This window comes from Apodemus sylvaticus, chromosome 4 (genome assembly GCF_947179515.1).
Source record: "Apodemus sylvaticus chromosome 4, mApoSyl1.1, whole genome shotgun sequence".
Taxonomy (NCBI): Eukaryota; Metazoa; Chordata; class Mammalia; order Rodentia; family Muridae; genus Apodemus; species Apodemus sylvaticus.
The window spans coordinates 65132361-65159210 of record NC_067475.1 but is presented as its reverse complement, the minus strand read 5'-3'; the positions used below and the strand labels follow the sequence as shown (position 1 = coordinate 65159210).

General features: G+C 40.6%; 1 protein-coding gene across 2 annotated transcripts; it reads right to left on the bottom strand.

Moving 5' to 3' along the window:
• Window positions 1–269: 269 nt before the first annotated feature.
• On the bottom strand, window positions 270–9462 carry Hao2 (hydroxyacid oxidase 2). Of its 2 annotated transcripts, XM_052178559.1 has the most exons (7): window positions 9326–9462; window positions 8207–8358; window positions 6707–6990; window positions 5295–5504; window positions 2087–2245; window positions 1699–1768; window positions 270–325 (listed from the first exon to the last, which is right to left on the bottom strand). In XM_052178559.1, exons 1-7 carry the CDS (start codon window positions 9454–9456, stop codon window positions 270–272), a joined length of 1062 nt encoding a protein of 353 aa, XP_052034519.1. In that variant the 5' UTR covers window positions 9457–9462. The 2 variants fall into 2 exon arrangements, with proteins under 2 accessions (XP_052034519.1, XP_052034520.1); XM_052178560.1 differs by lacking the exon at window positions 5295–5504.
• Window positions 9463–26850: the final 17388 nt, after the last annotated feature.

Genomic DNA, 26850 nt, shown 5'->3' with positions numbered 1-26850 from the left:
TTAGCTATTTCTTTTCTTGCTAGAACATGGCTATTTGACATAGTCAATTAATTGTCAACTATAGTTATCCTGTAGAACATTAGATGTTATTCCTTCATCCAAATGCACCCTCTTGGAGCTGTAGGCTCCACCTTTTATCTTCTCTCCTCCTGTCTCAATTTTTGAGGCTAGAGGACTCAAACTTCTAGGTATGATGGGACCCAAGAAGAACAGAATCGCACGCTATGTTGAAGGCTTGTCTTTCTCTTGTATGCAATCTCAGTAGGTCCTCATAATCTGGAGAACTGAATCAGGTCTGGACTGATCTCAGCAATTGACCGGCAGCCTGAAAGAGTCAATCACAATTATGAACTTGTTTCTACACAAGTGAGAAGACTTAGCAGGAAGAGGTCTTTGAATATAGATCAAGTATGGGTTTGATTCTGAGTCCCCAAAAGTAGCTGGGGAAAGCAGCTCCAAAGAGTCATCCCTTTTCCTCCACACCTGCTCCTGCACACTCGTTTGTTTATTTCTCTGTGTCTCTGTGTCCGTCTATCTGACTGTCTGTCTGTCTGTGTCTCTCTCTCTCTTCCTCTCTCTCTCTCTCTCTCTCTCTCTCTCTCTCTCTCTCTCTCTCTGTGTGTGTGTGTGTGTGTGTGTTTGAGTGTGTGTATGTGTGTGTGTGTGTTCCCCTCTCTATTACAGAGCTCACTTCTCTTCTTCCATGGGCATGGGATGATGCACCAGGAGCAAGCCTTTAGTCTTTGTGTTCACCTTGATAAAATGGATAGTGTTATTTATATCAAATGTGTATTGTAATCCTGGTCACAAGAGAAATCAATGATCTCATAGTTGCTCATAGTTTATGCATAGTCACATCAAAATGTGAAACACACACATACACACACACACACACATATATACACACACAATGTGAAATACACATATACACATCTCTATTTTAGCATCAAAAACCCAGCTGCATGTGTTAGCTTTCTTTGGCTTTTAGCTCGGTTCTGACGAAACGGTGTACTTAAGGAGTATATGCTAGTCTATGAGGAAGAGGAGACTGGGGGGATAGTGTAGCAGATGGAATGAGTCCTCCACATAGCACATGCCTTCAAGGGAAAGTTTCTGACAAAGGCAAGATTCTGCATGATCAGAAGATCTTAATTAGTATTTAATATGAAGGCTAGAGCTGAGATTCCTGGTGGGGATTGAAAAGAAGGAAAGCATTAAAAATGGAAGCAGGGTAGCACAGTGGTGTGGGAGGCTGTGAGCAATGATAGTGAGAAGTCTCTGGGAATAAAAAGACGGGAAGACTTTAGTAAGAGTCTGTGTGGAATTGAACTTGATGTAGCCACCTTTGCCACTACACACAGAACATGTGCAAAACGTATCATGAAATGTAACCAATGAGAGTTTCTTTCCTAAAATAGAAGTGTAGGAAATTTCATATCCAGGGCAGAAGCCTTAGGTGGCCTACAAATTGAACTGATTTAGTACCAACAATATCCTTGAGAAGAATACAGGATTTCCACTGTCAGTGAGCAGTTCTCGATCTCTTTGTAGGACATTTCTATAACTGTGCTGTCTTCAGGACAGCTATCAAGCCAAGACAGGGTTAACCAGCATGAAGGACCTTCAACTTCCATCTGTAGACTTCCACCTGCCTTCCCACCTGAAGCTCCACACCAGAGGAATAAACAGAACCCATACCTGAAAGGGCCATACAAGTGTGGAGTTCTTCTTTTAGAATATCTAACACTTCCTTAACACCATGTTCACCCTGAAAAGTAGAAGGGAGGGAACAGAGGTTTGAAAGAACATTTGGACCACGGGATGGTTACATACCATGTGCACATTCTTAACAGTTTCAGGTAGGGACAGAATCTATGAAATCTGAATAATGTTGAGATTAAAAGAAACCAGTGGGGAGAAGCTGAGGTGAGGACTGCTGAAGTATGTGGATCACTTTAGAGGCCTGAAGTTGAGGCGACTTGAAACAATTTGAGAAGAACTTGAAGAAATGTCTTCATTGGAAGATGGATTATGGCAAAGCTCAGGAATGAGTCCTGAGCTCTGTATCCCATGCTAGCAATCTTACCTTGCAGGCAAGGCCCCAAAGGATTGGTCTCCCAAGAAAAATGCACCTAGCTCCAAGGGCCAGTGCTTTCAACACATCGTTGCCGGTTCGAACCCCACCATCCATGTACACTTCAATTTTCCCTTTGACAGCAGCCACCACTTCTCTCAGAGCATCAATCTGAAAGAGAAATATGCACACAACTTTGAATATTTCTATTTTGTTTCTCAAAAGGTCATGGGACGAATGTTCTCTCAAAATAGAACAGGACCAGGAAATGCAAGCAAAGGCCAAGACCTTCACATATCTCTCTCCAACTGTGCTTTCATCTAAGAGAACTCAGGGCCCTGCTTCCAAGGCCTGAAGACTCCTAAGGACCAGAACTCCTGCTCACTGACTTCCAGGGGACTCCTCCAATTCTATATGCACTAGGACAGCAGGCCCCATCTGGAGCCTGGGATAAGGATCCTTGAAGGGATGGCTCTGAGCTGACTGGTTATTATCTATACTTCTGTATAGGAAACTGGGGGAGAGGAATTGAAATAGAGCTCTCGGACTCTGACACGGGGCAAGGAATCCATCAGAATGCTGCCCCAGACTGAACAGAATAATTAATAATAATAATGATAATAATAATAATAATAATAATGTATAACAGGGAGAAAATATCTTTGTCCTCTGATGTGTGTATGGAGGAAGCCCTAGGTGTATTTTAGACTTACATGTAGTAATTGGAGAAAACTCATATCCAAGTATTATTTGGAATATCTATGATGTTATGAAAAAGAAAAAAAACATATTTATAAAAATTCCTCTACTCACACTCAGCAGTGCAGTTAACAATGATTTAGAAATAGAATGGAGAACCCACGTGTGGTGGTGCTTACAAACTCAGCATTCAGGAAGCAGAAGCCAGAGAACCAGGAGCTCAGCACCAGCCTGGGGTACTACATAAGGCTACATTAGTTATATTGGAGGAATCAAAAATAGGGCCTGAGAGATGGTTCCACAGTGGAAAGAACTTGCTATACCCACCCATGCACGTACACACACACACACACACACACACACACACACACACACACGCATGCACACGCACATGCACACATACACACACACACACACACACACACACACACGCGCGTGCACACACGTGCACACGCACATGCACACACACACACACACACACACACACAAAACAAACTAAATTATAAAGCAAATCAATGAAATAATAACAGTAGAGATTAATTCAGCTGAGGGTGCAGAGTGGTCCATTTTTCAATAGGTCCAGCAGGGCATTTATTGCACTTCTCTGAGAATGTTTTTTATCTACTGCAGGAGGAAAGATAGTGGCAGTATTTGCTTTGGAAACACAGAGAATGGGCTTGCTTGTCTCTTGCAAGGACTTTCTTTTGCAGATGCAGCTGTGAGGGGGCCTTCCTTGTTCAAGGTTAAGGATGAGCCCGAGGTGTTGATAAGGCTTAAATCAAAAGCTAAGTTCTGGTCCTTAAGCTCATTTCCTTGTTGGTTCAATCCTCTTGTTTGAGTCAGGGCTCAGACAGGGGAGTAGTATCTCAAGGCTCTCTCCACCAAGGTTTTGATTTTGCTGTATGAAAACTTTTTACTCCTTGAAAGTAATTATATGAAAAAATATGAAAAAAAATAAGAATAGCAGATTCAAACCCCTTTATTAACAATAAAACCCTATTCACTCTGTCAGCAGGCAGATTTGTAAGCCTGATCCTGGGAGAGAAGGACCCCATGGAAGTCCCATGTTCCCTCAATTTCCCTTGTCTTCTCCTGCCAATCCAGCTTCCACTAAGAGACACAGCAGAGTGAGCCTCTCTCCGGACAGGCCTGTCTGTCTACTACCTGCTCTCCCAGCAAGTTCCTAGTGGTGAAGTGATGTGTACTGAAACTGATGCCATTCCACAAGCCTTAGACACAGAAAAGAGTGGCTTAGGAATTTCTGCTTCTCTCGGGGTCTATCTTTTAAAGAATTAATCAAGGACACAGTTAAGATTTTAAATTTAAGGATGACCACTGATTTATTGTTTAAAATAGTTAAATAAATAAATAAATAAATAAATAAATAGTCCGATACAGTGGTACAGGCCTCTAATTGCCACACTCAGGTAACAGACATGGAAAGATCAACGACCCAAAGCTACTATGGGTTACCTGATGCGACCTTGTCACAATCAGACAACAAACAAGCAAACCAAACAGAAAGAAACAAAGTAAGGAAATACTGGAATCATAGATGTTTGACAGGAGTTGATTATATAAAACTGTCCATTTGTGCCACGTCATTAAAAAGAAGATAGACTTATATCGAAATAAAAGCATGTGACTAATACATTGGGTAACTGAAAAGAAAGAAATTATGAAACAAATTAATATATGAACAGTTTACATCACAAAAGATAAATTTGAATCAACAAGCATCAAGAAATTAACATCAATAATTGTGATAAAATTAAAGATTTTCTTTTTTAAAAAATTTCCTTTTGTTCATGGATATTTTTTCATAAGAGGCCAAGGGAATTGAGGAAGGAAAGGCTTCACTTTTGTTTGTTTGAGAAACAATCTCATAAATATGTCAGTGAAGACAAACTAATAATTGTTTTCCACATAAAGACTCTTTGCCCACTCTCCTTTATTCATTTTCATTTCCCAAGCACCATGCAGAACAGTCATACTATATTTTTGAGCTACCGTAGGCTATTATAGATCTCAGTAAAAGATTCATTGGTGTACTATGGACTAGTGCATCTGTGCACTGCAATTCCACTTTGAAAAGTGCTTACGTGCCTCTGGGAGGTACTGCTAATTGCTGCATGTGTCAGATAGGAAAACTTGAAGTTTCTAAAGTCTGAGAAGATGCATTAGCTTCGATCTTATCATTTCTGGCAGAAGGCAGGGTCCTTAATGCCTTTCAAACATCTCCCCTGGTCTATTGTGAAGGGTTACTCATTAGTTGTTGTCTCTAAACTCCAGTATCCCTAACTGTAAAAGAGGGATATATCTATTTTGCAGTAGTGTCACAAAGTTTAGCTATGCTACATATGCATTTTAGGAAAACAGACAAAGATGAGGCTCTTATTAGTGATTAACCATCTTTAAGATCCATAGACAATACAGTGATAAGGTGAAGGGCAATGTGTACCAGATTTAGTAGGGGGCTTTGGCACAGTGCATTCAGACCCTCTGACGTCATCCTACTTACAGAAGCAGGAACCTCATCAAGCTGCCTCCCACCATGGTTGGAAACCACGATTCCCTGGACGTTGTGCTTCACTGCTAATTCTGCATCCTCTTTTGTCAGAATCCCTTTGAGGATAATGGGCAACCGAGTTATACTCTGAAGCAAGGTGAGGTCATTCCAGCAGAAAGATTTACTCGGCAAAGACGTGGGGGCAGGAAGTGCGGACTTTCTCTGTAGGAAATTAGAAAATGGCTCTTAGTCCCAAATGGATGCTCACTTGAATCCCTCAAAAGATGAGGCGCATTTGGGGCACTGTCATTTGTAAGCCGTGAAAACTGAGCAAGGCCACTCATCACCGATGCTACTTCCTCTCCCCAAAACGGTACCACCTTTGATGGCTCGTTTGCTGACCATTAATCAATGTCTTTGTGTGATAATTGCTCTAGGATCTGGATAGACACAATGACAGATGAGACAGGATCTGTACTTTAAAAGGGTGTGGTATGCAGTATGTAAGACAAGTAAGGAAAATAGTCAAAGGACACAGTGTTTGACCTATATTCATGGACTAATAAAACCAAAGCAAAACTGATCTTAAACCAGGCCTTGCCTATTATCTAGCTTTGGCTCACAGTACGCAGCATAATTCCTTAAATTCTAATGTTCAGGGACATACAGGAATCATAGCTGCCCACTGGCTGAAAAAGCCACTGTTATCTTAGCATTGATTTTTTTTCTCAAGGGCATGCTATCTTTTTCACTCGTCAGAATTTAATGAAGAAAGTGTTCATGGTAGTTCCTTAATTGAAAGTTTTCCAAAAGAAGTGTTTCAGTGCCCTGATGATTCTGGATGACTTTTAAGTTTTCAAGGCAGCAAACTAGGGCCCTGACTGGGTAGACTGACTGGCTATACAATTGTGTTGTGAGGGTCCTCTCCAGAAAGTCAGTTTGCTATGCATGCTATGCAAAATCATCACTTTCTGAAGCAATCATAAAACAGAAAGTATGATAATAACACTTTACTCTCCAGTTCCTGCAAAACTCCTCCCTAAGGCTCCCCTGTCTCCCAGCATCAGCCCTGGCTTGAACATCTCTGATGATGGGCTAAGCATTTCCAGAGGTGTGAACATTTGGTCATAAGTTCTGCCTGCCAGGAGGCCCTGGAAATAAACAAAAAAACAGTTCATCCTCTTTAACTGCTACATTTCCAGTGTCTGCCATAATAAGGCAGGTAGGGAAAATATTTGCAAAAAGGAAGATAAGAGAATGAGAAGAAGGGAGGGAAGGAGAGGGGCAGGGAGAAAGGATGGGAGGAAGAAAAGGAGGGCTGGATAAAGGAAGGATGGAGAGAAAGAGGGAGGGGCATTAATCATCTCTTCTTATCCTAAACGCTTCTTATAATAAATGCCTATTGAGTCTGATCTCTTTCTCACCTGTCCAGGGGAGCGGAGATCCATCAGTGTTATGCTTGCCTCCAAATCCAGAAGGTTTCTCCTGTTCCCTCGCCTATTTCCAAGTACTGGAACATCCACAGTGATCACCAAAGCTTTGAAACCCAAGGCTTCTAGCCTCTGAACCAACTGCTTGTTGACGTCCCAGTCTGACTGAACGTAGAGTTGGAACCAATGGAAGCCTCCGGGGGCAGCAGCAACAATGTCTTCCAGGGTATAGCTGGCATAACTGCTGATGACATAGCAGATGTTGGCCTCCTGAGCAGCTGGAAAGCAAGGGACATGACCAAGTTCAGAGGGCAAAGCTGTCCTGACCTTGTCTCTGGCCAGATTGCCCAGTGAGTGGAGAGAAAGCCTGAGTTCATTCTACTTCCCCATGAGAGATGTCATGGTTCAATGGAGAGGATTAGTGTTTGCATTCTCTTCCATACAAGCTCCTCTGTCGGGGAAAGAAGTATGTCTGAGAATGAGAAGGCTGAGTCGCACGCCTCCCTTTCTGTGTGGCTTTGAGGCTTAGTACCTTTATTTGTCAAATAGGAAAGGTACTGATGAATGTCATGGCTACTGAATTGTTATTCCTCATTGCCTACTTTTATCATTTCAGTGTGCAATGTGTCTCCCCAGGACCTTGATCTCGCTATGAAGCTACATCCATGGCCAGAGAATTTGTCCTAATCAAAAATTAATGCCAATGCCTCTCATCAGCAGGAAATAGCTTCTTTCACTTCACTACAAGACAATACAATAGTTCAGTAAGTCAACCATCTTCATATAGGGCATTAATGTTTTTTCTACTTAGCCATGCCTGCTTGTCTCTTTAACTCTAGAATCCTCAGCCTCATTGCCTTATGTATCATGGAGCCAAAGGGAAAAAATCAGAAGACATCTGGGAACTACACCCACACATGCACACAGACACACAAATACAGCCCCATTTATACCACCCATACCACACACACACACACCCATACACACACACCAGACACATCAGACACTCATACACTCCACATATATAACACACAAACCTACACCACATACACCTGACATGCAAACACACACACACATACACACACACACACACACACAAAACCTGGAATCAAGAGAATAGACTCCCAAGAATATGTTTAATATTATCTCTTCTTATTCATTACTGTTATTACTCATGTTTGTGGAGGTCACAAGGACAGACCTCCACAGGGGTCACAAAGACATACCTCCATGGGGTTTACTATGAAGGAGCTAAAACCACCAAAGCCCTTTTGTTACGCAAGATGACAAGGTCAATAAAAAAGAAGAGAAGTGGACTACTTAGAAACCGCTCGCTCACTTCTGGCCTTGTGGAAAGGCAGCCTTCGGGTGGGAGGGTCCATACCTTCGGGTGGGAGGGTCCATACCTTCGGGTGGGAGGGTCCATACCTTCGGGTGGGAGGGTCCATACCTTCGGGTGGGAGGGGCTATACCTTCGGGTGGGAGGGGCCATACCTCTAGCTGTGCTCTTTTCTCCATCAGGCCAGGCAATCGAGTGAAAGGCTGTGGGTGAGATGCAAATGGGGGCACTGATCTCCTGCCCTTGGACTGTGGTCCTGGTGTCCACCTTTGACACATCTCTCAGGTATCTGGGGCGCAGGCGGATTCTGCACTAGACAGACAATGAGATAGGTTATTTTCCTATTCATGGCTTCAGTTTCTGGAACCAGAACCCTAATTCACAGTGCAGATCTGTGCAGACAGATCTCTGAACTCTTCGTAGGATTTATTTGCTGATCTAGAACAAGCAGCATAGGCTTAAGAGGAGGCAAATTTCCAGGAAATCATTGCCTAATTAGCCCAGTTCCTTTTGAACTGTTGGTGAACCAAAGTCCACTTTAGCTTCTGTCTTGTGCTGTTAGAATACTGTTTCTGTGTCTTGACTCTCAGGCCTTAGATGCTTAATTTAGTCTTTATCAGCAATGACTAGACAGGGAAAGAAAATTTCAGGCATCCCCAGAAAGAAAGACAAGACAATCAAGAGTCCAAATCCATGTCATGTCTCCCAACCTCTGACCGTCAGGGAATTAATTTATTTATATGTTGCTTTAGGGAAGGTAGAGTAATTCACAAATGACATCTCACACATTATTTTACAACACATGGAAACTTGGAAATAGCTATTGTTAGCTGGCATACGTGCCAACCCTTAGCTTTCAAGTGCAGTTTTCATCTGAATCAGTCTTCTATTATCCCTAAACATCTTTGATCTCATTTTCTCCAAATTTGAGTCCTTTCTCCCCCTTTATGTTTTTCTCCTTCAAGGCAGCACTTTGGGGAGCTCAGAACTTCTATATCTACATGCAGCTTTTCCACCCTGCATCGCTATTGTTCCTGTTCATTTTCAGCAAATTAAGTTGCTGGAATGCAGAGGGCTGATAAGTCATTTGTCCTAGATCTAAGACAGATTCTCTCTATAAAATTTCTCCCCAGCTCCCTACCCTATGATAAAACATAGAAGCCTGCAATTGATTTCCTATCTATACTGTGTTCATTAAAGTCAGAACTATTCCCATCTCAAGAGCTCTCAACCAATGCATCCTAGAGTAACAATGGAGAGGAGAAAGAACAGACCTTTTAAATGCTGCCATGTTCTCATTGTAGGTGATGCCATCGTCAGCTTCTCCTTCAATAAAATCCCAGGAGGTCTTAGACAGCTGCTTTTGTGCATGTGCCTTAAATTCTGCCAAACACACCAAAGACATTTCTGCACCTTCAAAACAGAAAAACAAAACAGACCTTTTGAGAACACTTTGGGTGTAAAGGGGTCAGGCAAAGTGTGAACCTGCTTAGACACCACATCTGTATGTTGGTGTTCTTTAACACAGTGCACTTCTGCTGACCCTCAAACCAGAAGACTTTCTTCCCCTCACAGCCACTCCCCTACCTGATTATTTTGTATTCTAAATGTCTAGCATGGTTTCTTCTTATGTTCTACACACATTGCTTTAGAACATAAAGGCTGTACCACACCTTAAAGGATTACAACTGAAGTGTTTCTTGCCTCCTCATCACTTTCCAGGAGGTGTGGATCTTCATAAAATAAAATTCTCATTGTACATCTAGTGCCTCCATGTGCCCATATCACCTCACTTGCCCCTTTCCAGGACCTGCCTCCTAACTGTCTACTGGATGATACAATACTAAATTAGTATGTGGATGTGTTGATTTCTTTGATTTAGCATTCCTCTGTATGCCATGTCTATGCTTTTGGGCAAGGGGTAAAATTCTATCAGATTTCAGTGACTGCCTTCCTACACACTAAATGCCCATGGTAATGCTCTTGTGAATGTATCTAGCATAGAAACTGTACAGAACTAGAATCTAATCTACAATAAACAGCTCAGCATTACCTATCCATAGTATTGTGATTATGGAATTTAAAAGTTGTTTGACAATGAAGCATTAAGTCTCAGCATCTCTAAAAGTCACTGAGGCTATTCATTTTCATTGTCCCTTCTCATCTTTCCATTAGTAGCTGTCAACTTCTCTGTGAAATGGGCAGACATTACAGCTAATGGGCCATTAGTCTCTTTCTTTTGGATTTAGAAGGAATGAGGCTCAGAAAACAGGAAACTGTTAGCTTCCAAAGATAGATGCTCTCCTCCAATTCAACAGTATAGAGCAAAGTTGTCACAGTGATATTTTTAAAATGTAAATGTTATGTAAATTATAATATATAAATATATATGTGTGTATATATACAAGCTTCACACACACACATCAGTGATTTGAATTACATGTTAAATTACATTTAAGAAAGGTTTGGAAGTGTAAAGATACAATTGTCCAACTGTTTTTCTATGATGTAAGTAAAGGTCAACAGCATACTGAGCTGATTATCCTTACTCATGGAACAATGTACGGGTTACAATAGAAGAGAATCACACTTTGCTCGAAGCTTTCTCTGAGTTTGAGAAAGAACTGGGTGCAAGGTTTTGCAGTCTGATTCACACCAGTGTTGAACCCAGAAACTGAAGGGAGAATTCTAGACATCTAGCCACTTCTTGTGGGCCTGTTTCCTCAGTGCCATTCATGTGCTCTGTGTCTATTCTGTTTGTCTCTGATTGTCCTGAGAAACAGGCTGGGCATCAGGGAAGTCTTTTGCACACAGATGACACACGAGACTTTGTTTCTGGAGCTTTATCTCCTTGAGTTTCTTCAAGTTCCTTCTTTCAGAGTTGAACATGGAGAGGAACAATTCAGGAAAGACAAATGAAACCTCAGGAGCAAGGATGCTCTAGGTATTTGCTGCTGTGCTCTGATGGTTTAACTGATCCTTGACCCAAGACACAAACTGGAGCTGGCTGCCCTGGTGAGGAAGACCTTGTTTTGTTCTTGGTGATGATCTGAGCTGATCCAATTATCCTAGACAAAGCAATGTTTTCTTTGAAGATTTTATAGCATACATAGTGCTGTTACCTGAGTAACTCTGAGGCATCAGAGTTTGCATTTAGTTTAAAGAACCTGGGGTCCTCTGTGGGGAACAAGGAGAGAATTACAGAGCACACTAGGAGACAAAAGGGAAAACAGTTTGCCTCACTGAAGGCTTCTTTGGTAATTCAGAATGCTTCCTTCAAATCCTTTGACCTACTCTCTTGGCATTTAGGTCAAGATTTATAAAGTCAAAGATAAGATCAAGGACCACATCATGAAGCCAAGTTTGGGAAATTATAGTGTCCAAGGTTATCTGAAACCAACTCTGGTAAGACTGTTCCAGCCTCAAGGATAAATGTTGCAAAAGTCACAATAATCGTCATAGCCTTTATCCACAGCAATTTATCTTCAATAATCTTAACCTTAAATATCTTAAATAAATCTTTTAAAAGCACCATTAAATTCATGGCTGAATTCCTTAGGGAAAGAGGACAGCAGGATGAGGCTCTGCATGCTTTTGGGACAAGGGGCCTCAAACAGTGGGCTTGGCTCCTTAGATCCCTTAAACAAACAGTGTCAGGGGGGACCCCAGGACAGCCACAACAGGGGATAAAGTAATCTGAGTCAGTAACAAGTTTGTCCTCAGAGTAACACCAGGAAAGGGGTGCTCCAGCACAAAGGTGGTTTGAGAAACATTTGAGAGTAAAGGGACAGAAGCCCCATGCGGCCCAACGGGCACCAGTCTAGTCAGAGACTGAAAGAATTGATTAGGGAATTCTGTCAGCCAAGAAGTAATTCTGGTCAGATCTCTGGGCCATCGTGTTCAAGCCATAATGCTCATTCATTGAGTGTATGTTGAGGAAATAAGTTCGTTTCTTTTGCCCACAACCACTCTCATAATGTCTCTTCCTCTCTTTTCCTGTGCCCATGGGCTGGCATGGGTAGTGTGCTATTTGGGTGTTTCTGACCTCTTTCTGCACTTGTCTAAGAGACTGATTCTTGCTTGTATTCTACTCTAGGGGCTTGTGTATCACAGGTCTGGGACATGCTCATCCCTGATACCCTGAGCCCATGTTCAGAAGTATCTTGGCATTCTTGACTTATTTTTCTCTCACTCTGTGGTGTCAGCAATTAAGGTTGCTATTTTCCATAATCAACATCCATGAGAACTTAAAGAAATTATGTATAACATATTTTTATACTTTCCAATGTTAAACAATGAGTCCAGTACAACAATATCGCTCTGCCACCTTTTGTATCATGAGTGTGCCAAGTTTCAGAAACATTGTTAATCAAGTGAGTGCTTTCTATCACTTAGAATCTAATCACTATTTTACTATCATTTCATCTATGGGAAAAGTATGTTCTGAGCTCTGAAGAAATACCTGCTAGGTACTCCCAGTACTGATGCCCAGCTATGTTGTTAATTGTTTGTTTTGTGTGGGAGTTAGAGACAGTTGGGGAAATGCTGAAAGAGGCAGCAATAGAGTGTTTAGAAAGATTGAGGGACTTCTTGATCCAGTTAAGCAATGGGATAATTTAATTATGCATATTGGGAGCAACATAATTGTCCCTTCATAATAAGTACTAGTAATTAATGATGATGATGATGATGATGATGATGATGATGATGATGATGATACACTGCAACCATCTGTCTAGTGTGCCATGAGGCTGAGTGTACTGTGTGAGTAGCTTAGGTATTCTTTTTTTTTTTCAAATTATTCTCTTTTTTTTTATTCAATATATTTTTTTATTTACATTTCAAGTGATTTCCCCTTTTCTGGTGCCCCACTCCCCGAAAGTCACATAAGCCCCCTTCCCTCCCTCTGTTCTCCCACCCACCCCTTCCCACTTCCCTGTTCTGGTTTTGCCTTATATTGCTACACTAAGTCTTTTAAGAACCAGGGGCCACTCCTCCGTTCTTCTTGTACCTCATTTGATGTGTGGATTATGTTTTTGGTAGTCCAGTTTTCCAGGCTAATATCCACTTATTAGTGAGTGCATACCATGATTGATCTTTTGAGACTGGGTTACCTCGCTTACCCATGTTATGATGGTTCTCAAGCTCCATCCATTTGCCTAAGAATTTCATGAATTCATTGTTTCTAATGGCTGAACAGTACTCCATTGTGTATATATACCACATTTTTTTTGCACCAATTCTTCTGTTGAGGGATACCTGGGTTCTTTCCAGCTTCTGGCTATTATAAATAGGGCTGCTATGAACATAGTGGAGCATATATCCTTATTACATGCTGGGGAATCCTCTGGGTATATGCCCAGGAGTGGTATTAGCTTACGTATTCTAATGTTTTAATTTTCACTGTCATCCCCAAATGAAAATATTCTATCCTCCATTTCACAAGTGAGAGAAAATTTAAAATACTTCATACAAAACCACACATCTAGTGGTGTGTTCTGACTTTAGTTGCCTAGCTGTTAATCACTATGGAAAGAAGAAATTATCTGTTGCCAAAAGTGCTTTATAGTATGACAAGTACCTTAGATATTTGAAATGTCTTATGTAGCATATTACTTCCTCCAGCAACATTACATCTCTATCAGACAGTATAAAGTTACCAGAGAAGCAAACACACAAGTGGCCAACCAAGCAAATGACCAAAAAAAAAAAAAAAGCCTCATCCAAGTTCTCACTAAAAATAGCCTGGGCATTTCAATTCATCTCAACACCTTACAAAACATTCTCCCACATGCTATAGCATTTGATTCTCACAATACAGAGTACACGTAAAAGTTAAGATATAGATTTTAAAAACTAGTTTGCTCCTGATACCCTTGAAGCCACATGGAGTGTTTTATGGAGGAAACACATTATCAACTCTGCAGCACAAAGTGAACTCAGTCAATTCTCACAAATTTGAGCCATTGGGAAAGGTGTCCTGATTTAACCCACGAGATCACTGTGTTGCCTCTGTTTGCTCAGGTCAGGGTGTACAGACAGACAGGAGTTACACAAATGGGTCCTCTTCTTCTTAACATAGGCCAAGGAGTAAGAAAGACCAAAGGTAAAGTCCAAAATATTAAACTGACGGCCACATGATACTATTGCATTCCTGACTTCACACAGTGACCTGTAGTCAGAACTCAATGCATGCAATGACCTTCAGCCTTATGAGTGGCATACAAGTGAATCATGTTTTTACATCTCATGTTCGTGCCAAGGGTGTTCTGCTGTGCAAACACAAATATTCTACACCATAGGTATATGACTTCCTGTTCCCCAAGACTATTAACATTTCCCAGTTGTTAAAGACAGATACATTTATACGGCTAATCTGGCCAACTGGCTGAGTGTGGTTCTGCCATGCTAGCTCACTAGGAAGATTTAGGACACTTTTCTGTTGAGATAGCCAGCCAGGTGATCCATCTTCCAAAATCCACATCTATGAGATAAAGGCAGCTTGAATTTCTGAATCTCTATATGGAAAGGGCCAGCTTTATAGGCCAGATAATTTTACATGAACAAATATATACTTGTACATACACATTTTTATGTTAACTCACCGATGTTTTAGGGTGTATTTTTACAATAGCAACTATCTTTAACTAGATATCTTGACACTGTCTTAAATATTGAAAATTAAGTGAAAAGCCAGTTTTTCAAGCTCAGCTTTCAAAACACAGTAAAAATTGGAAGATGGGACCCAGTATTTCATTCTCAGTTTACTGGAGGTTAACACGAGTGTTTTCCTAGGGAGAACTACTGGAAATATGGAAAAAATTCCCATTGCTTTTCAAAGGGGATATCAGATGATTCCCAGTATCATTTATAAAAGTTACAGTTGTTACTAAGTTATAAAATCACAACTTCACTATCAAGCCCAGGGTTCACATAAGAACTAAAGGATTCTGTAAAATCCAGAATGGGAGTGGTTCCCAATAAAGGCTTTAGGAGATAAGCATTCTGGGAGGCTGCAGAGGAACATGAAAAGTCCTTTTCCTTTTGTTCTGTCTCCTGGTTCATCTATTCCATTCAAGTATTGGCTATCTATATGCCAGTACCACCCTGTCTTGGTTCCTCTTCTTCTCAGTCCTTCCCATATTTGTGTGGGAACTAATTACATCCCCAAGAAGCCCATCTGCTGAAGGGAAGTCACTTCTGTTTCCAAAGAACAGAGTATCTCCAAATAAATGATACAAGTTTTCTTTTTTGAAAAATATTAACAACATTGTTCGCAAGACGTAGACCTGTCATGGCATTCTTCTTATGGCCAATGCTCTACATAATGAGCACATTTAAAGCCAAAGACGTTTTTATAGAACATATTTTGACTAATTTTTTCCTAGGGAAACATACACATTTGGCCATTTCCAGGTTTAAATTTCCTGGACTGAACCTTTTCCATCTGCAGACTCTTTGATATTACAGCTTCCTCTTGGGTAGTGCCTGAATGCCCCCACCCCCTCTTTGCCATGCTCTAACTATGCCTTTCCCAAAACCCAGCCAGTATTTCATCTTCTCCCCAAGTTCCAAACATATAGAAGATACCCCAAGACAAACCTGACTCTAAGGTCGTCCAATAACCAGTAATAGCAGTATGCAGAGGCGGCCATGAAAAGTCTGTTACAGTGGCTCACTGCTCAGCTCTGAGGTAAAATATATTCAAGGATAAACATGAACCTTTTGGTTAAACAGTTATCAGGGAAGTAATAAATAACCAGTCCAGATTAAAGTTACCCTTGACACAAACTTGAACGCCTTTGTAATGTTTGTCCCCCAAACTAGTTTTTTTTTTACAAGATATAAAGATCCTGAAATTTTGTTATAATATTAAAGTTCGAAATATAAAGTAGTCTTATTAGCCTTCTAGCCACCTGTTCATAAAGATGGTTAATGGAAGGATATGAGTGATTTCAGGTGGAGAGTTAAAAAATATGCTGCAATGGAAAAAAGGAACCTTTGCCTGTGGTGTGGTAACTGGATAGAGCAGATAATAGCTTGCAAGCCATGGGCAGGAAGATAGTGAGGACCCAGGACAGGACTGCATAAGTATAATGTGGAGTTCTACATACTGAACTCGACACTCAAGTTAACGCAGGAGACAAACAAGAATGTCTCTGACAATAACGTGATTCAGTGGCGTAGGATGATAGCTTGTAGGACGAAATGAAACTGTATGCAGAAAACAAAAGAAAACTGATTCCCTCAAGACAGTCATGTACAGTCCAGTCAAGCTGACTAATTCTTTCTTACACCTCAGCTATTATCACATGATTTTGTATTACAACAGCATGTGAGATTTTAAGTGGTTACAATATACCACTCAAATTCCATGAAATATTTTGGTTGCCTTACCAGGCACATGGTTAGACATTTTCCACATTTTTCAGAGCAATGAATGGGGTTAATTAAGCTGCTCAAAGCCATTACCAGTGTGAGGGTTAATCTTGACTGTCATCTTGTTGGGATTTAGGATCACCTGGGCAATGCCCTTCTGGGTGTGTGTGGGTATGAGTATTTCTACAGTTGGAGTGAGCTAAACACATTTGGCCATAAAGTTGTGGGGCACCATCCCCAGGCTGTGACCCCAGACATAATAAAAAAAAATAACTTGATGTAGTGGCTCATGCTTGTAATCTAGGCATTCTGATGGCCAAGGCAGGTAGATTGTCAGAAGTTCAAGGCTAGGCTGAAATACATAGTGATATTGAGGACTGCATGAACTGCATTGTAAAGCCCTGTTCAAACTAAACAAAGCAAAACAAAACAGTACAAAATAGAATAAAACCAGATTGAACAAGCAAAGCAAAACAAAAGAGAAGTCAGGGAGCAGGAGCACCAACCATTTTGTTTCCTGACTATAGATACCAGCTGATTACCTACCTTCTGCTGCCCTGCCACCATAATGGGCTATCCTGGCTCCCTTTCAACAGGGAGCACAAATAAACTCTCCCCTTTTTATGTTGCGTTCCTGAGACACTTTGTCATAGTGATGAATACAAACACTAATAAGCACAGTTAAGATCTAAACCTAACTTGACCTGAACACGGCTGTGGGAAAACTGATAATTACAGTCTAAGTCTACCATTGACTGGATAGCCTTCTGGGGCTCAGCAGGGATGGGGGAGACTCCCTTCTCTGACCTTGTCTCGGGAATTATAAGCCCCCACACTCACCTCTACCCGAAGAATGACACATAACCTCAACTAGTTTATAGGCTCAGTTTCCTTTCTCCTGACAAAACCTGTTCACCTAGCACCTGAGAATCCTGAAATATGTCCGCATGCTAATGAGGCATTCCAGGTATCCTAAGCCTCCAGAGAATGACCTTTGCACATCATAGGTGTTCTTGCCCTCAGATCCCCACATTTTTAAAAGCCTTTAATCATCCTAAGTAAATTTGCTCCACCTACTAACTGCCGGCCGTGGCGTGGTTTATTCACAATATGAACTCACAGGGAATCTGAACCCCTGGATTGACGCCACTGCCCTTCTGAATTGTATTGGCCATGGGATGGGAAAACCTGCATAATGCCATAGCAGAACTTCAATGTCTTCTAATGGTCATCGGAATGAGACCTGATCCTCTTTTTTTTATTATTATTAATTTATTTTCTATATTCTTTGTTTACATTCTAAAAGCTTTCCCCTTTCCCAGTCCCTCCCCCCATATATTCCATCAGTCCTCTTCTCTCCATCCATTCTCCTATCTTTTCCCTCCCTTTTCTCTGTCCTGGTACTACCCTACAATGCTGGATCAAGCCTTTCCAGGATTAGGGCCCTCTTCTTCCTTCTTCATGGTAATCATTTGATATGCTAATTGTATCTTCAGTATTCAGAGCTGCAGGGCTAATTAATATCCACTTATCAATGATTGCATTCCATGTGTATTCTTTTGTGATTGTGTTATCTTGCTTAGGATGATATTTTCCTGTTCCATCCATTTGCCTAAAAAAATTCATGAATTCATTGTTTTTAATTGCTGAATAGTACTCCATTGTGTATATATACCACATTTTCTGTAACCAATCCTCCACTAAGGGATATCTGGGTTCTTTCCAGCTTCTGGTTATTATAAATAATGCTGCTATGAACATAGTGGAGCATGTGTCCTTATTGCATGCTGGGGAATACTCTGGGTATATCCCCAGGAAAGGTATAGCAGGGTCCTCCAGAAGTTTTCCTAGGAACCGCCAGACTGATTTCCATAGTGGTTGTACCATCTTACAATCCCACCAGCCCTGAAGGAGTGTTCCTCTTTCTCCACATCCTCGCCAACACCTTCTGTCTCCTGAGTTTTTAACCTTAGCCATTCTGACTGGTGTGAGGAGAAATCTCAGGGTTGTTTTGATTTGCATTTCCCTAATGGCTAATGATGTTGAGCATTTCTTAAGGTGCTTCTCAGACATCTGATTTTCTCCAGGTGAAAATTCTTTGTTTAGGTCTGTATCCCATTTTTTTAAAAGGGCTATTTGGTTCCCTGGGGTCTAACTTCTTGAGTTCTTTGTATATATTGGATATTAGCCTTCTATCGGGTGTAGGGTTGGTGAAGATCTTTTCCCAATTTGTTGGTTGCGGTTTTGTCCTTTTGATGGTGTCCTTTGCCTTACAGAAACTTTGTAATTTTATGAGATCCCATTTGTCAATTCTTGATCTTAGAGCATAAGGAAGTCAAGGCCCATACCGAAACATAGTTAAAGCAATATACAGCAAGCCAGTAGCCAATATCAAACTAAATGGAGAGAAACTTGAAGCAATCCCACTAAAATCAGGAACTAGACAAGGCTGCCCTCTCTCTCCATATCTTTTCAATATAGTACTTGAAGTTCTAGCTAGAGCAATTAGACAACATAAGGAGGTCAAAGGGATACAAATTGGAAAGGAAGAAGTAAAATTATCACTATTTGCAGATGACATGATAGTCTACTTAAGTGACCCCAAAAACTCCACCAGAGAACTCCTACAGCTGATAAACAACTTCAGCAAAGTGGCAGGTTATAAAATCAACTCAAGCAAATCAGTTGAATTCCTATACTCAAAGGATAAGCAGGCTGAGAAAGAAGTTAGGGAAATGACACCCTTCACAATAGCCACAAAGAATATAAAGTAACTTGGTGTGACTCTAACCAAACAAGTGAAAGATCTATACAACAAGAACTTCAGGTCTCTGAAGAAGGAAATCGAAGAAGACCTCAAAAAATGGAAAAATCTTCCATGCTCGTGGACTGGCAGAATTAATATAGTTAAAATGGCCATCTTGCCAAAGCAATCTATAGATTCAATGCAATCCCCATCAAAATCCCAACTAAGTTATTCACAAAGTTAGAAAAAGCAATTCTCAAATTTATCTGGAATAGCAAAAAAAACCCTGGATAGCTAAAACTATTCTCAACAGTAAAAGAACTTCTGGGGGAATCAGTATCCCAGACCTGAAGCAATACTACAGAGCAATAGTGATAAAAACTGCATGGTATTGGTACAATGACAGGCGAGTGAATCAGTGGAATAGGATTGAAAACCCAGAAATGAATCCACACACCTATGGCCACTTGATCTTCGACAAAGGAGCTGAAAACATCCAGTGGAAAAAAGATAGCCTTTTCAACAAATGGTGCTGGTTCAACTTGAAGTCAGCATGTAGGAGAATGCAAATTGATCCATACTTATCTCCTTGTACTAAGCTCAACTCCAAGTGGATCAAGGACCTCCACATAAAACCAGACACATTGAAACTAATAGAAAAGAAGCTGAGGAAAACCCTTGAGGACATAGGCACAGGGGAAAAGTTCCTGATCCTCTTCTAGAATCTCCAGTGTTAGTGAAAAAGAGGTTTTCCTGTCTGTTGCCCAAACTTTCCCTACTCTATTTTCTTGGAGTCTGTGGAAATGATAGTTTTCTGACCACTAGATGGCAATACTATCTCAAAAATGCTTTTGAAACAGCCTGCAGCTAATTTGGAAATTCCTTTTCCACAGCAGTTCTCAGCCTTTGTATTCAGCTCTGGGGTATACCTGTGGTCAACTCTGACATCACCTGGACAGCATACAGTGTTTTGATTAACATTTTCCATTACATCTGGAAGAAAACCTCTGTGTTCCAAATAGCAGGTCATGGGAAGATGATGCTTTAGTTTCAATTTATGTTACTTAATATTTGTTTGTTTGTTTGTTTGTTTATTTGAGACAGGGATTCTCAGAGAAGCCTAGCTGTCCTGGAACTCACTCTGTATACCAGGCTGGCCTCGAACTCACTGAGACCCATTTTCCTCTGCCTCCTGAGTGCTGGGATTAAAGGCATGCACCATCACTGCCATATTTATTAACCTCTGCACATTACTTGAATCCTTTTGTGTCCCATTTCTTCACACCATATCTCAAACTACCATGAGAAATGCCCTAATTTGTTTTCTGTTGGCTGTGGGAGAAAAGTGCATATTCTAGTTTACCAAATTATAAACTATTATTGAGGGAAGTTAAGGAAGGAACCTGGAGGCAAGAACTGAAACAGAAGCCATGAAGGAGTGCTGCTTACTGGTTTGCTCCTTGTAGCTTGCTCAGACTAATTTTTTTTCATAGAACAGGACCACTAATCCTGGGGTGACATTGCTACCAGTATGTCGGGTCCTCCTACCTCAGAAACTAATCATGAAAATGCCCACAGAGTCTTGTTTAGAGACCAGCGTGACGGATACATTTTATCAACTGAAGCTTTCTTCCAAAATGTCTCTAGCTTGTGTCCAGTTAAAAAAAAAGTCTAACTAGCACAAGAAGCAATGAGTTGATGTATGTAAGTGCTAGTAGTAGAGAAAGATGTCATAGGAGACTCAAATTTGAAGTATATATCATCCTAGATTTTTTTTTTGAACTGGGTCGTTGAACTGAGCTAAGGATAGCTTAGTTCCTCTTCATTGATGGAACATTTTATATAAGTATCCAATACCCTCACCTAAGGGAATTAATCTCACAGACAGAACCAGTTCAGGTGGAAGTTTGGCAGCATCTCTGCATTCTAGAGAATTGGTTCATTGTGAGACAGACCAGTAGTCTTGGACTTATCTGGGTTCTACCACACAACACCAGCAGAATTTTGAGAGAACTCACAATGCAACTGGGAAGTGGTACTTATCTTTATTGGGTGGCCATTATTACCTGTTGAGCAATGTGGCTACTTAACTTGGGTGCTGAGAATGAGATGCCATCCTAACATCATCATCGAGCCAGAAAGCAGGTGGCAGTTGCCCTCCATCAAATTCCAGAGTCCTGAGAAATTGACTTCTTCTCCTCTGGCTTTATGATGTGTCTCACTTGAGATAGTTCTGCAAGTCAGGAGAACCCTAGACTCAGTTATGCATGACTTAAAACTATTAGGCAGAAAGTGACCCTTGACATTTGAAGGTAATCAGGGTAGTGTCACCCTTCAGTTACTGGAATCATTCATGGTTAGGGATAAGTCACATCCAGAGAAGTTTGCATATTTCTGATCCCATTATAAGCTATGAACCTTTAGCAGTGACTATGCTATTGGTAGGGTAGATTACACTATTTGTTTTTATTTTATGGAGTCAAAAGTGTTCACCAGCTGCTGAATTCACTCCCTAGATCAGATCAGACTGGAAACAAATGGAGTGTCTGAATATGGGATTGAGCCTTCCTTAGATCATGGAAACAATTGGATTCTAGGGATAGAACAGTAGATCAAGACCCCAGTCATTGAGTGTGGGTGCCCACAACAATGTATTATGGATCCACTAGCAAAAACCTAGTGGTGTGAGTGTCATTGACATATTAGAGATAGTTTGCCTTTATCAAAAGGTTTATAGTGATCAAGTTCAACTAAATGTAAACTGAGTGACAGGAGCCAATGTCTAGAGTATGAGAAAAAGTTTCTTTTATTGAGAAGCAACAACATACTTCGTACCACCACCTCATACTGGGAATCTTGTACATAGATACGAGATGGCCTCACAGCTCTGCAGTGAGGGGGTGTGTAGAGAATACTGTGCTTAGTGGCAGAAAATGCTTCTGAAATTAGAGGTGGTACTGTTGGCAACCAGACAAACAATCTGAGGTTCAGCACATATGCTAAAGCCTCGCTGAACTTCCTGACTTTGTACTTAGCAAGAGGCAAACCTATTTCAGTTATAAGGGGGACTTCTCCCTTGAAGGCTTATGACTACTTTACCTGCCAACAGGAGAATCAGTGGGCAATGGTGTTTGGTCTTGGGTTAACTTTACTTTGTTAACAAAAGTAGGCCATGAAAACATAAAAGTGTCTTCTTGGTGCCTGATTGCTTTCCTATCAACTTGTATTGAATTTAGAGGTCACTCTAAACCTTTGGTTGAAACACTTCTCTGTATTGTGAGTCATTCTGGCTGATTTTATCTGTGGATGGGGTTCTGGGAACACAGAGAAGGACCTTTGCTGGAGGTGTACAAATGAGACAGCCATCAGTCTGGGAAGCTACTGCCAGTAATCAGAGATCTGAGAGATAAAAAGAAATCTCAGAGCCACATGCCTTCAATTCAAGTTCTGGAAAATTGAAGAACAATTTGTCCAAAAGTAGATGGTTGGGGAGTGAGAGTGGGAGCACGCGGCCAATGAAACCTGGGACATTGAGAAAACTCTGCATCCTGGCTTTGACAATTAAAGGGTTGGGAAATTGGGTAGTGTCTGTCTACATACTGTGGACCAGCATCAAAATGAATGTACTCTGGAGGGAAGTTTTGTTTAATATTTACAGAATAATTATAAAATTTTTATGAGTTAAGGAAGACAGATGTTGGCTTATTCATCAAAATGTTATTGTCTAAGTGTGGTGGTGGGCACCGTGAGTGTATGATTAGAAAATTAGCACCTTGGGGAACGTAGTAATCCAACTTCTTGAACCAATTCTGTTCATTAGAAGAAGTGGTATTTTTAGTTAAAGTTGTACTCAATATCTGGGTTTCTTGAAATGCTATTCCATTTGAACAAAGAGTAGGCCAGTCTTCTCTGCATTTTATTTTTGCGTGTGTGTTTAATTTAATTAATTTTCTTTTTAATTTCTGTTATTTCATGTTAACACTACTGATGAAGTTCAAACTCATCTTGGAATTATTTGTGGGAAAACATTTGGTCTTTAAGATATACAGAAATGGTTTTTAAGAACATTTATACTGGACTTGCTAGGGCATTAAACCTATATTTGTGTGTGTGTGTGTGTGTGTGTGTGTGCGTGTGTGTGTTACTTAAATTAGAGATGGCCATTTAACTAATTCTTTTTTTATATTAGATGTATTCTTTATTTACATTTCAAATGATTTCCCCTTTTCTGGGTCCCCACTTCCCGCAAGTCCTATAAGCCCTCTTCCCTCCCTGTGTTCCTCCATCTACTCCTTCCCACTTCCCTGTTCTGGTATTCCCCTATACTGTTGCATTGAGTCTTTCCAGAACCAGGGGCCACTCTTCCGTTCTTTTTGGACATCATTTAATATGTGGATTATTTCTTGGGTATTCCAAGTTTCTAGGGTAATATCCACTTATTAGTGAGTGCATACCATGATTGATCTTTTGAGACTGGGTTACCTCACTTAATATGATGTTCTCCAGCTCCATCAATTTGTCTATGAATTTCATGAATTCATTGTTTCTAATGGCTAAATAGTACTCCATTGTGTAAATATGCCACATTTTTTGTATCCATTCCTCCGCTGAGGGACACCTGGGTTCTTTCCAGCTTCTGGCTACCACAAATAGGGCTGCTATGAACATAGTGGAAGATGTGTCTTTATTACATGTTGGGGAATCCTCTGGGTATATGCCCAGGAGTGGTATAGCAGGGTCCTCCGGAAGTGTCAGGTCCAGTTTTCTGAGGAACCTTCAGACTAATTTCCAAAGTGGTTGCACCATCTTACAATCCCACCAGCAGTGGAGGAGTGTTCCTCTTTCTCCACATCCTCGCCAGCAAATGCTGTCTCCTGAGATTTTGACCTTAGCCATTCTGATCGGTGTGAGGTGAAATCTTAGGGTTGTTTTGATTTGCATTTCCCTAATGATTAATGATGTTGAACATTTCTTAAGGTGTTTCTCAGCCCTCCGAATTTCTTCATGTGAAAATTCTTTGTTTAGGTCAGTACCCCACTTTTAATGGGGTTATTTGGTTCTCTGGGTTCTACCTTCTTGAGTTCTTTGTATATATTAGATATTAGCCCTCTGTCAGATTTAGGGTTGGTGAAGATCCTTTCCCAATCTGTTGGTTGACGTTTTGTCCTTTTGACAGTGCCCTTTGCCTTACAGAAACTTTGTAGTTTTGTGAGGTCCCATTTGTCAATTCTTGATCTTAGAGCATAAGCTATTGGTGTTCTATTCAGGAACTTTTCTCCTGTGCCCATGTCCTCAAGGGTCTTCCCCAGTTTCTTTTTTTATTAGTTTCAGTGTGTCAGGTTTTGTGTGGAGGTACTTGATACATTTGGAGTTGAACTTAGTACAAGGAGATAAGAATGGATCGATTCGCATTCTTCTGCATGCTGACCTCCAATTGGACCAGCACCATTTATTGAAAAGACTATCTTTTTTCCAGTGGATGCTTTCAGCTCCTTTGTCGAAGATCAAGTGACCATAGGTGTGTGGGTTCATTTCTGGGTCTTCAATCCTATTCCATTGATCCGCTTGCCTGACATTGTAACAATACCATGCAGTTTTTATCACTATTGCTCTGTAGTAAAGTTTGAGTTCTGGGATACTGAATCCCCCTGAAGTTCTTTTACTGTTGAGAATAGTTTTAGCTATCCTGGGTTATTTGTTATTCCAGATAAATTTGAGCATTGCTCTTTCTAGCTCTATGAAGAACTGGGTTGGGATTTTGATGGGGATTGCATTGAACTGTAGATTGCCTTTGGCAAGATGGCCATTTTAACTATATTAATCCTGCCAATCCATGAGCATGGAAGATTTTTCCATTTTCTGAGATCTTCGATTTCCTTCTTCAGAGATCTGAAGTTCTTGTCATAGAAGTCTTTCACTTGTTTGGTTAGAGTCACACCAAGATACTTTATGCTATTTGTGGCTATTGTGAAAGGTGTCATTTCCCTAGTTTCGTTCTCAGTCTGCTTATCCTTTGAGTATATAAAGGCTACTGATTTGCTTGAGTTGATTTTGTAGCCAGCCACTTTGCTGAAGTTGTTTATCAGCTGTAGGAGTTCTCTAGTAGAGTTTTTTGGGTCGCTTATGTATACTATCATATCATCTGCAAATAGTGCTAGTTTTACTTCTTCCTTTCTAATTTGTATCTCTTTGACCTCCTTATGTTGTCTAATTGCTCTAGCTAGGACATCAAGAACTATATTGAAAAGATATGGAGAGAGGGGGCAGCCTTGTCTAGTCCATGATTTTAGTGGGATTGCTTCAAGTTTCTCTCCATTTAGTTTGATGTTGGCTACCTGTTTGTGGTATATTGCTTTTACTATGTTTAGATATGGGCCTTGAATTCCTGTCCTTTCCAAGCCTTTTAGCATGGAAGGATGCTGAATTTTGTCAAATGCTTTTTCAGCATCTAATGAAATGATCATGTGTTTTTTTTTTTTTTATTTGAGTTTGTTTATGTAGTGGCTTGCCTTGATGGATTTCCTTAAATTGAACCATCCCTGCATCCCTGGGATGAAGCCTACTTGATCCTGGTGGATGATCATTTTGATGTGTTCTTGGATTCAGTGAGCAAATATTTTATTGAGTATTTTTGCATCGACATTCATAAGGGAAATTGGCCTGAAATTCTCTTTCTTTTTTTTTCATTATTTTTTTTATTCGATATATTTTTTATTTACATTTCAAATGATTTCCCCTTTTCTAGCCCCCCACTCCCCGAAAGTCCCATAAGCCCCCTTTTCTCCCCCTGTCCTCCCACCCACCCCTTCCCACTTCCCCGTTCTGGTTTTGCCCTATACTTCTTCACTGAGTCTTTCTAGAACAAGGGGCCACTCCCCCTTTCTTCTTGTACCTCATTTGATGTATGGATTATGTTTGGGGTATTCCAGTTTTCTAGGTTAATATCCACTTATTAGTGAGTGCATACCATGAGTCACCTTTTGAGTCTGGGTTACCTCACTTAGTATGATGTTTTCTAGCTCCATCCATTTGCCTAAGAATTTCATGAATTCATTGTTTCTAATGGCTGAATAGTACTCCATTGTGTAGATATACCACATTTTTTTGCATCCACTCTTCTGTTGAGGGATACCTGCGTTCTTTCCAGCATCTGGCAAATCTCTTTCTTAGTTGGATCTTTGTGTAGTTTTGGTACCAGCGTAATTGTGGCTTCGTAGAAGGAGTTGGGTAGTGTTCCTTTTGTTTCTATTTGGTGGAATAGTTTGAAGAGTATTGGTGTTAAATCTTATTTGAAGGTCTGATAGTATTCTGCACTGAAACCATCTGGTCCTGTGCTTTTTTTGGTCAGAAAGCTCTCTATGACCCCCTCTATTTCTTTAGAGGTTATGGGTCTGTTTAGATGATCTATTTGATCCTGGTTTAATTTTGGTATTTGGTATCTGTCTAAAAAATTGTCCATCTCCTCCAGATTCTCCAGTTGTGTTGAGTACAGGCTTTTGTGGTAGGATCTGATGATTTTTTGAATTTCCTCAGTTCCTGTTGTAATATCTCCCTTTTCATTTCTAATTTTGTTAATTTGGATACTTTCTCTGTGCCCTTTGGTTAGTCTGGCTAAGGGTTTATCTATCTTGTTGATTTTCTCAAAGAACCAGCTCCTGGTTTTGTTGATTCTTT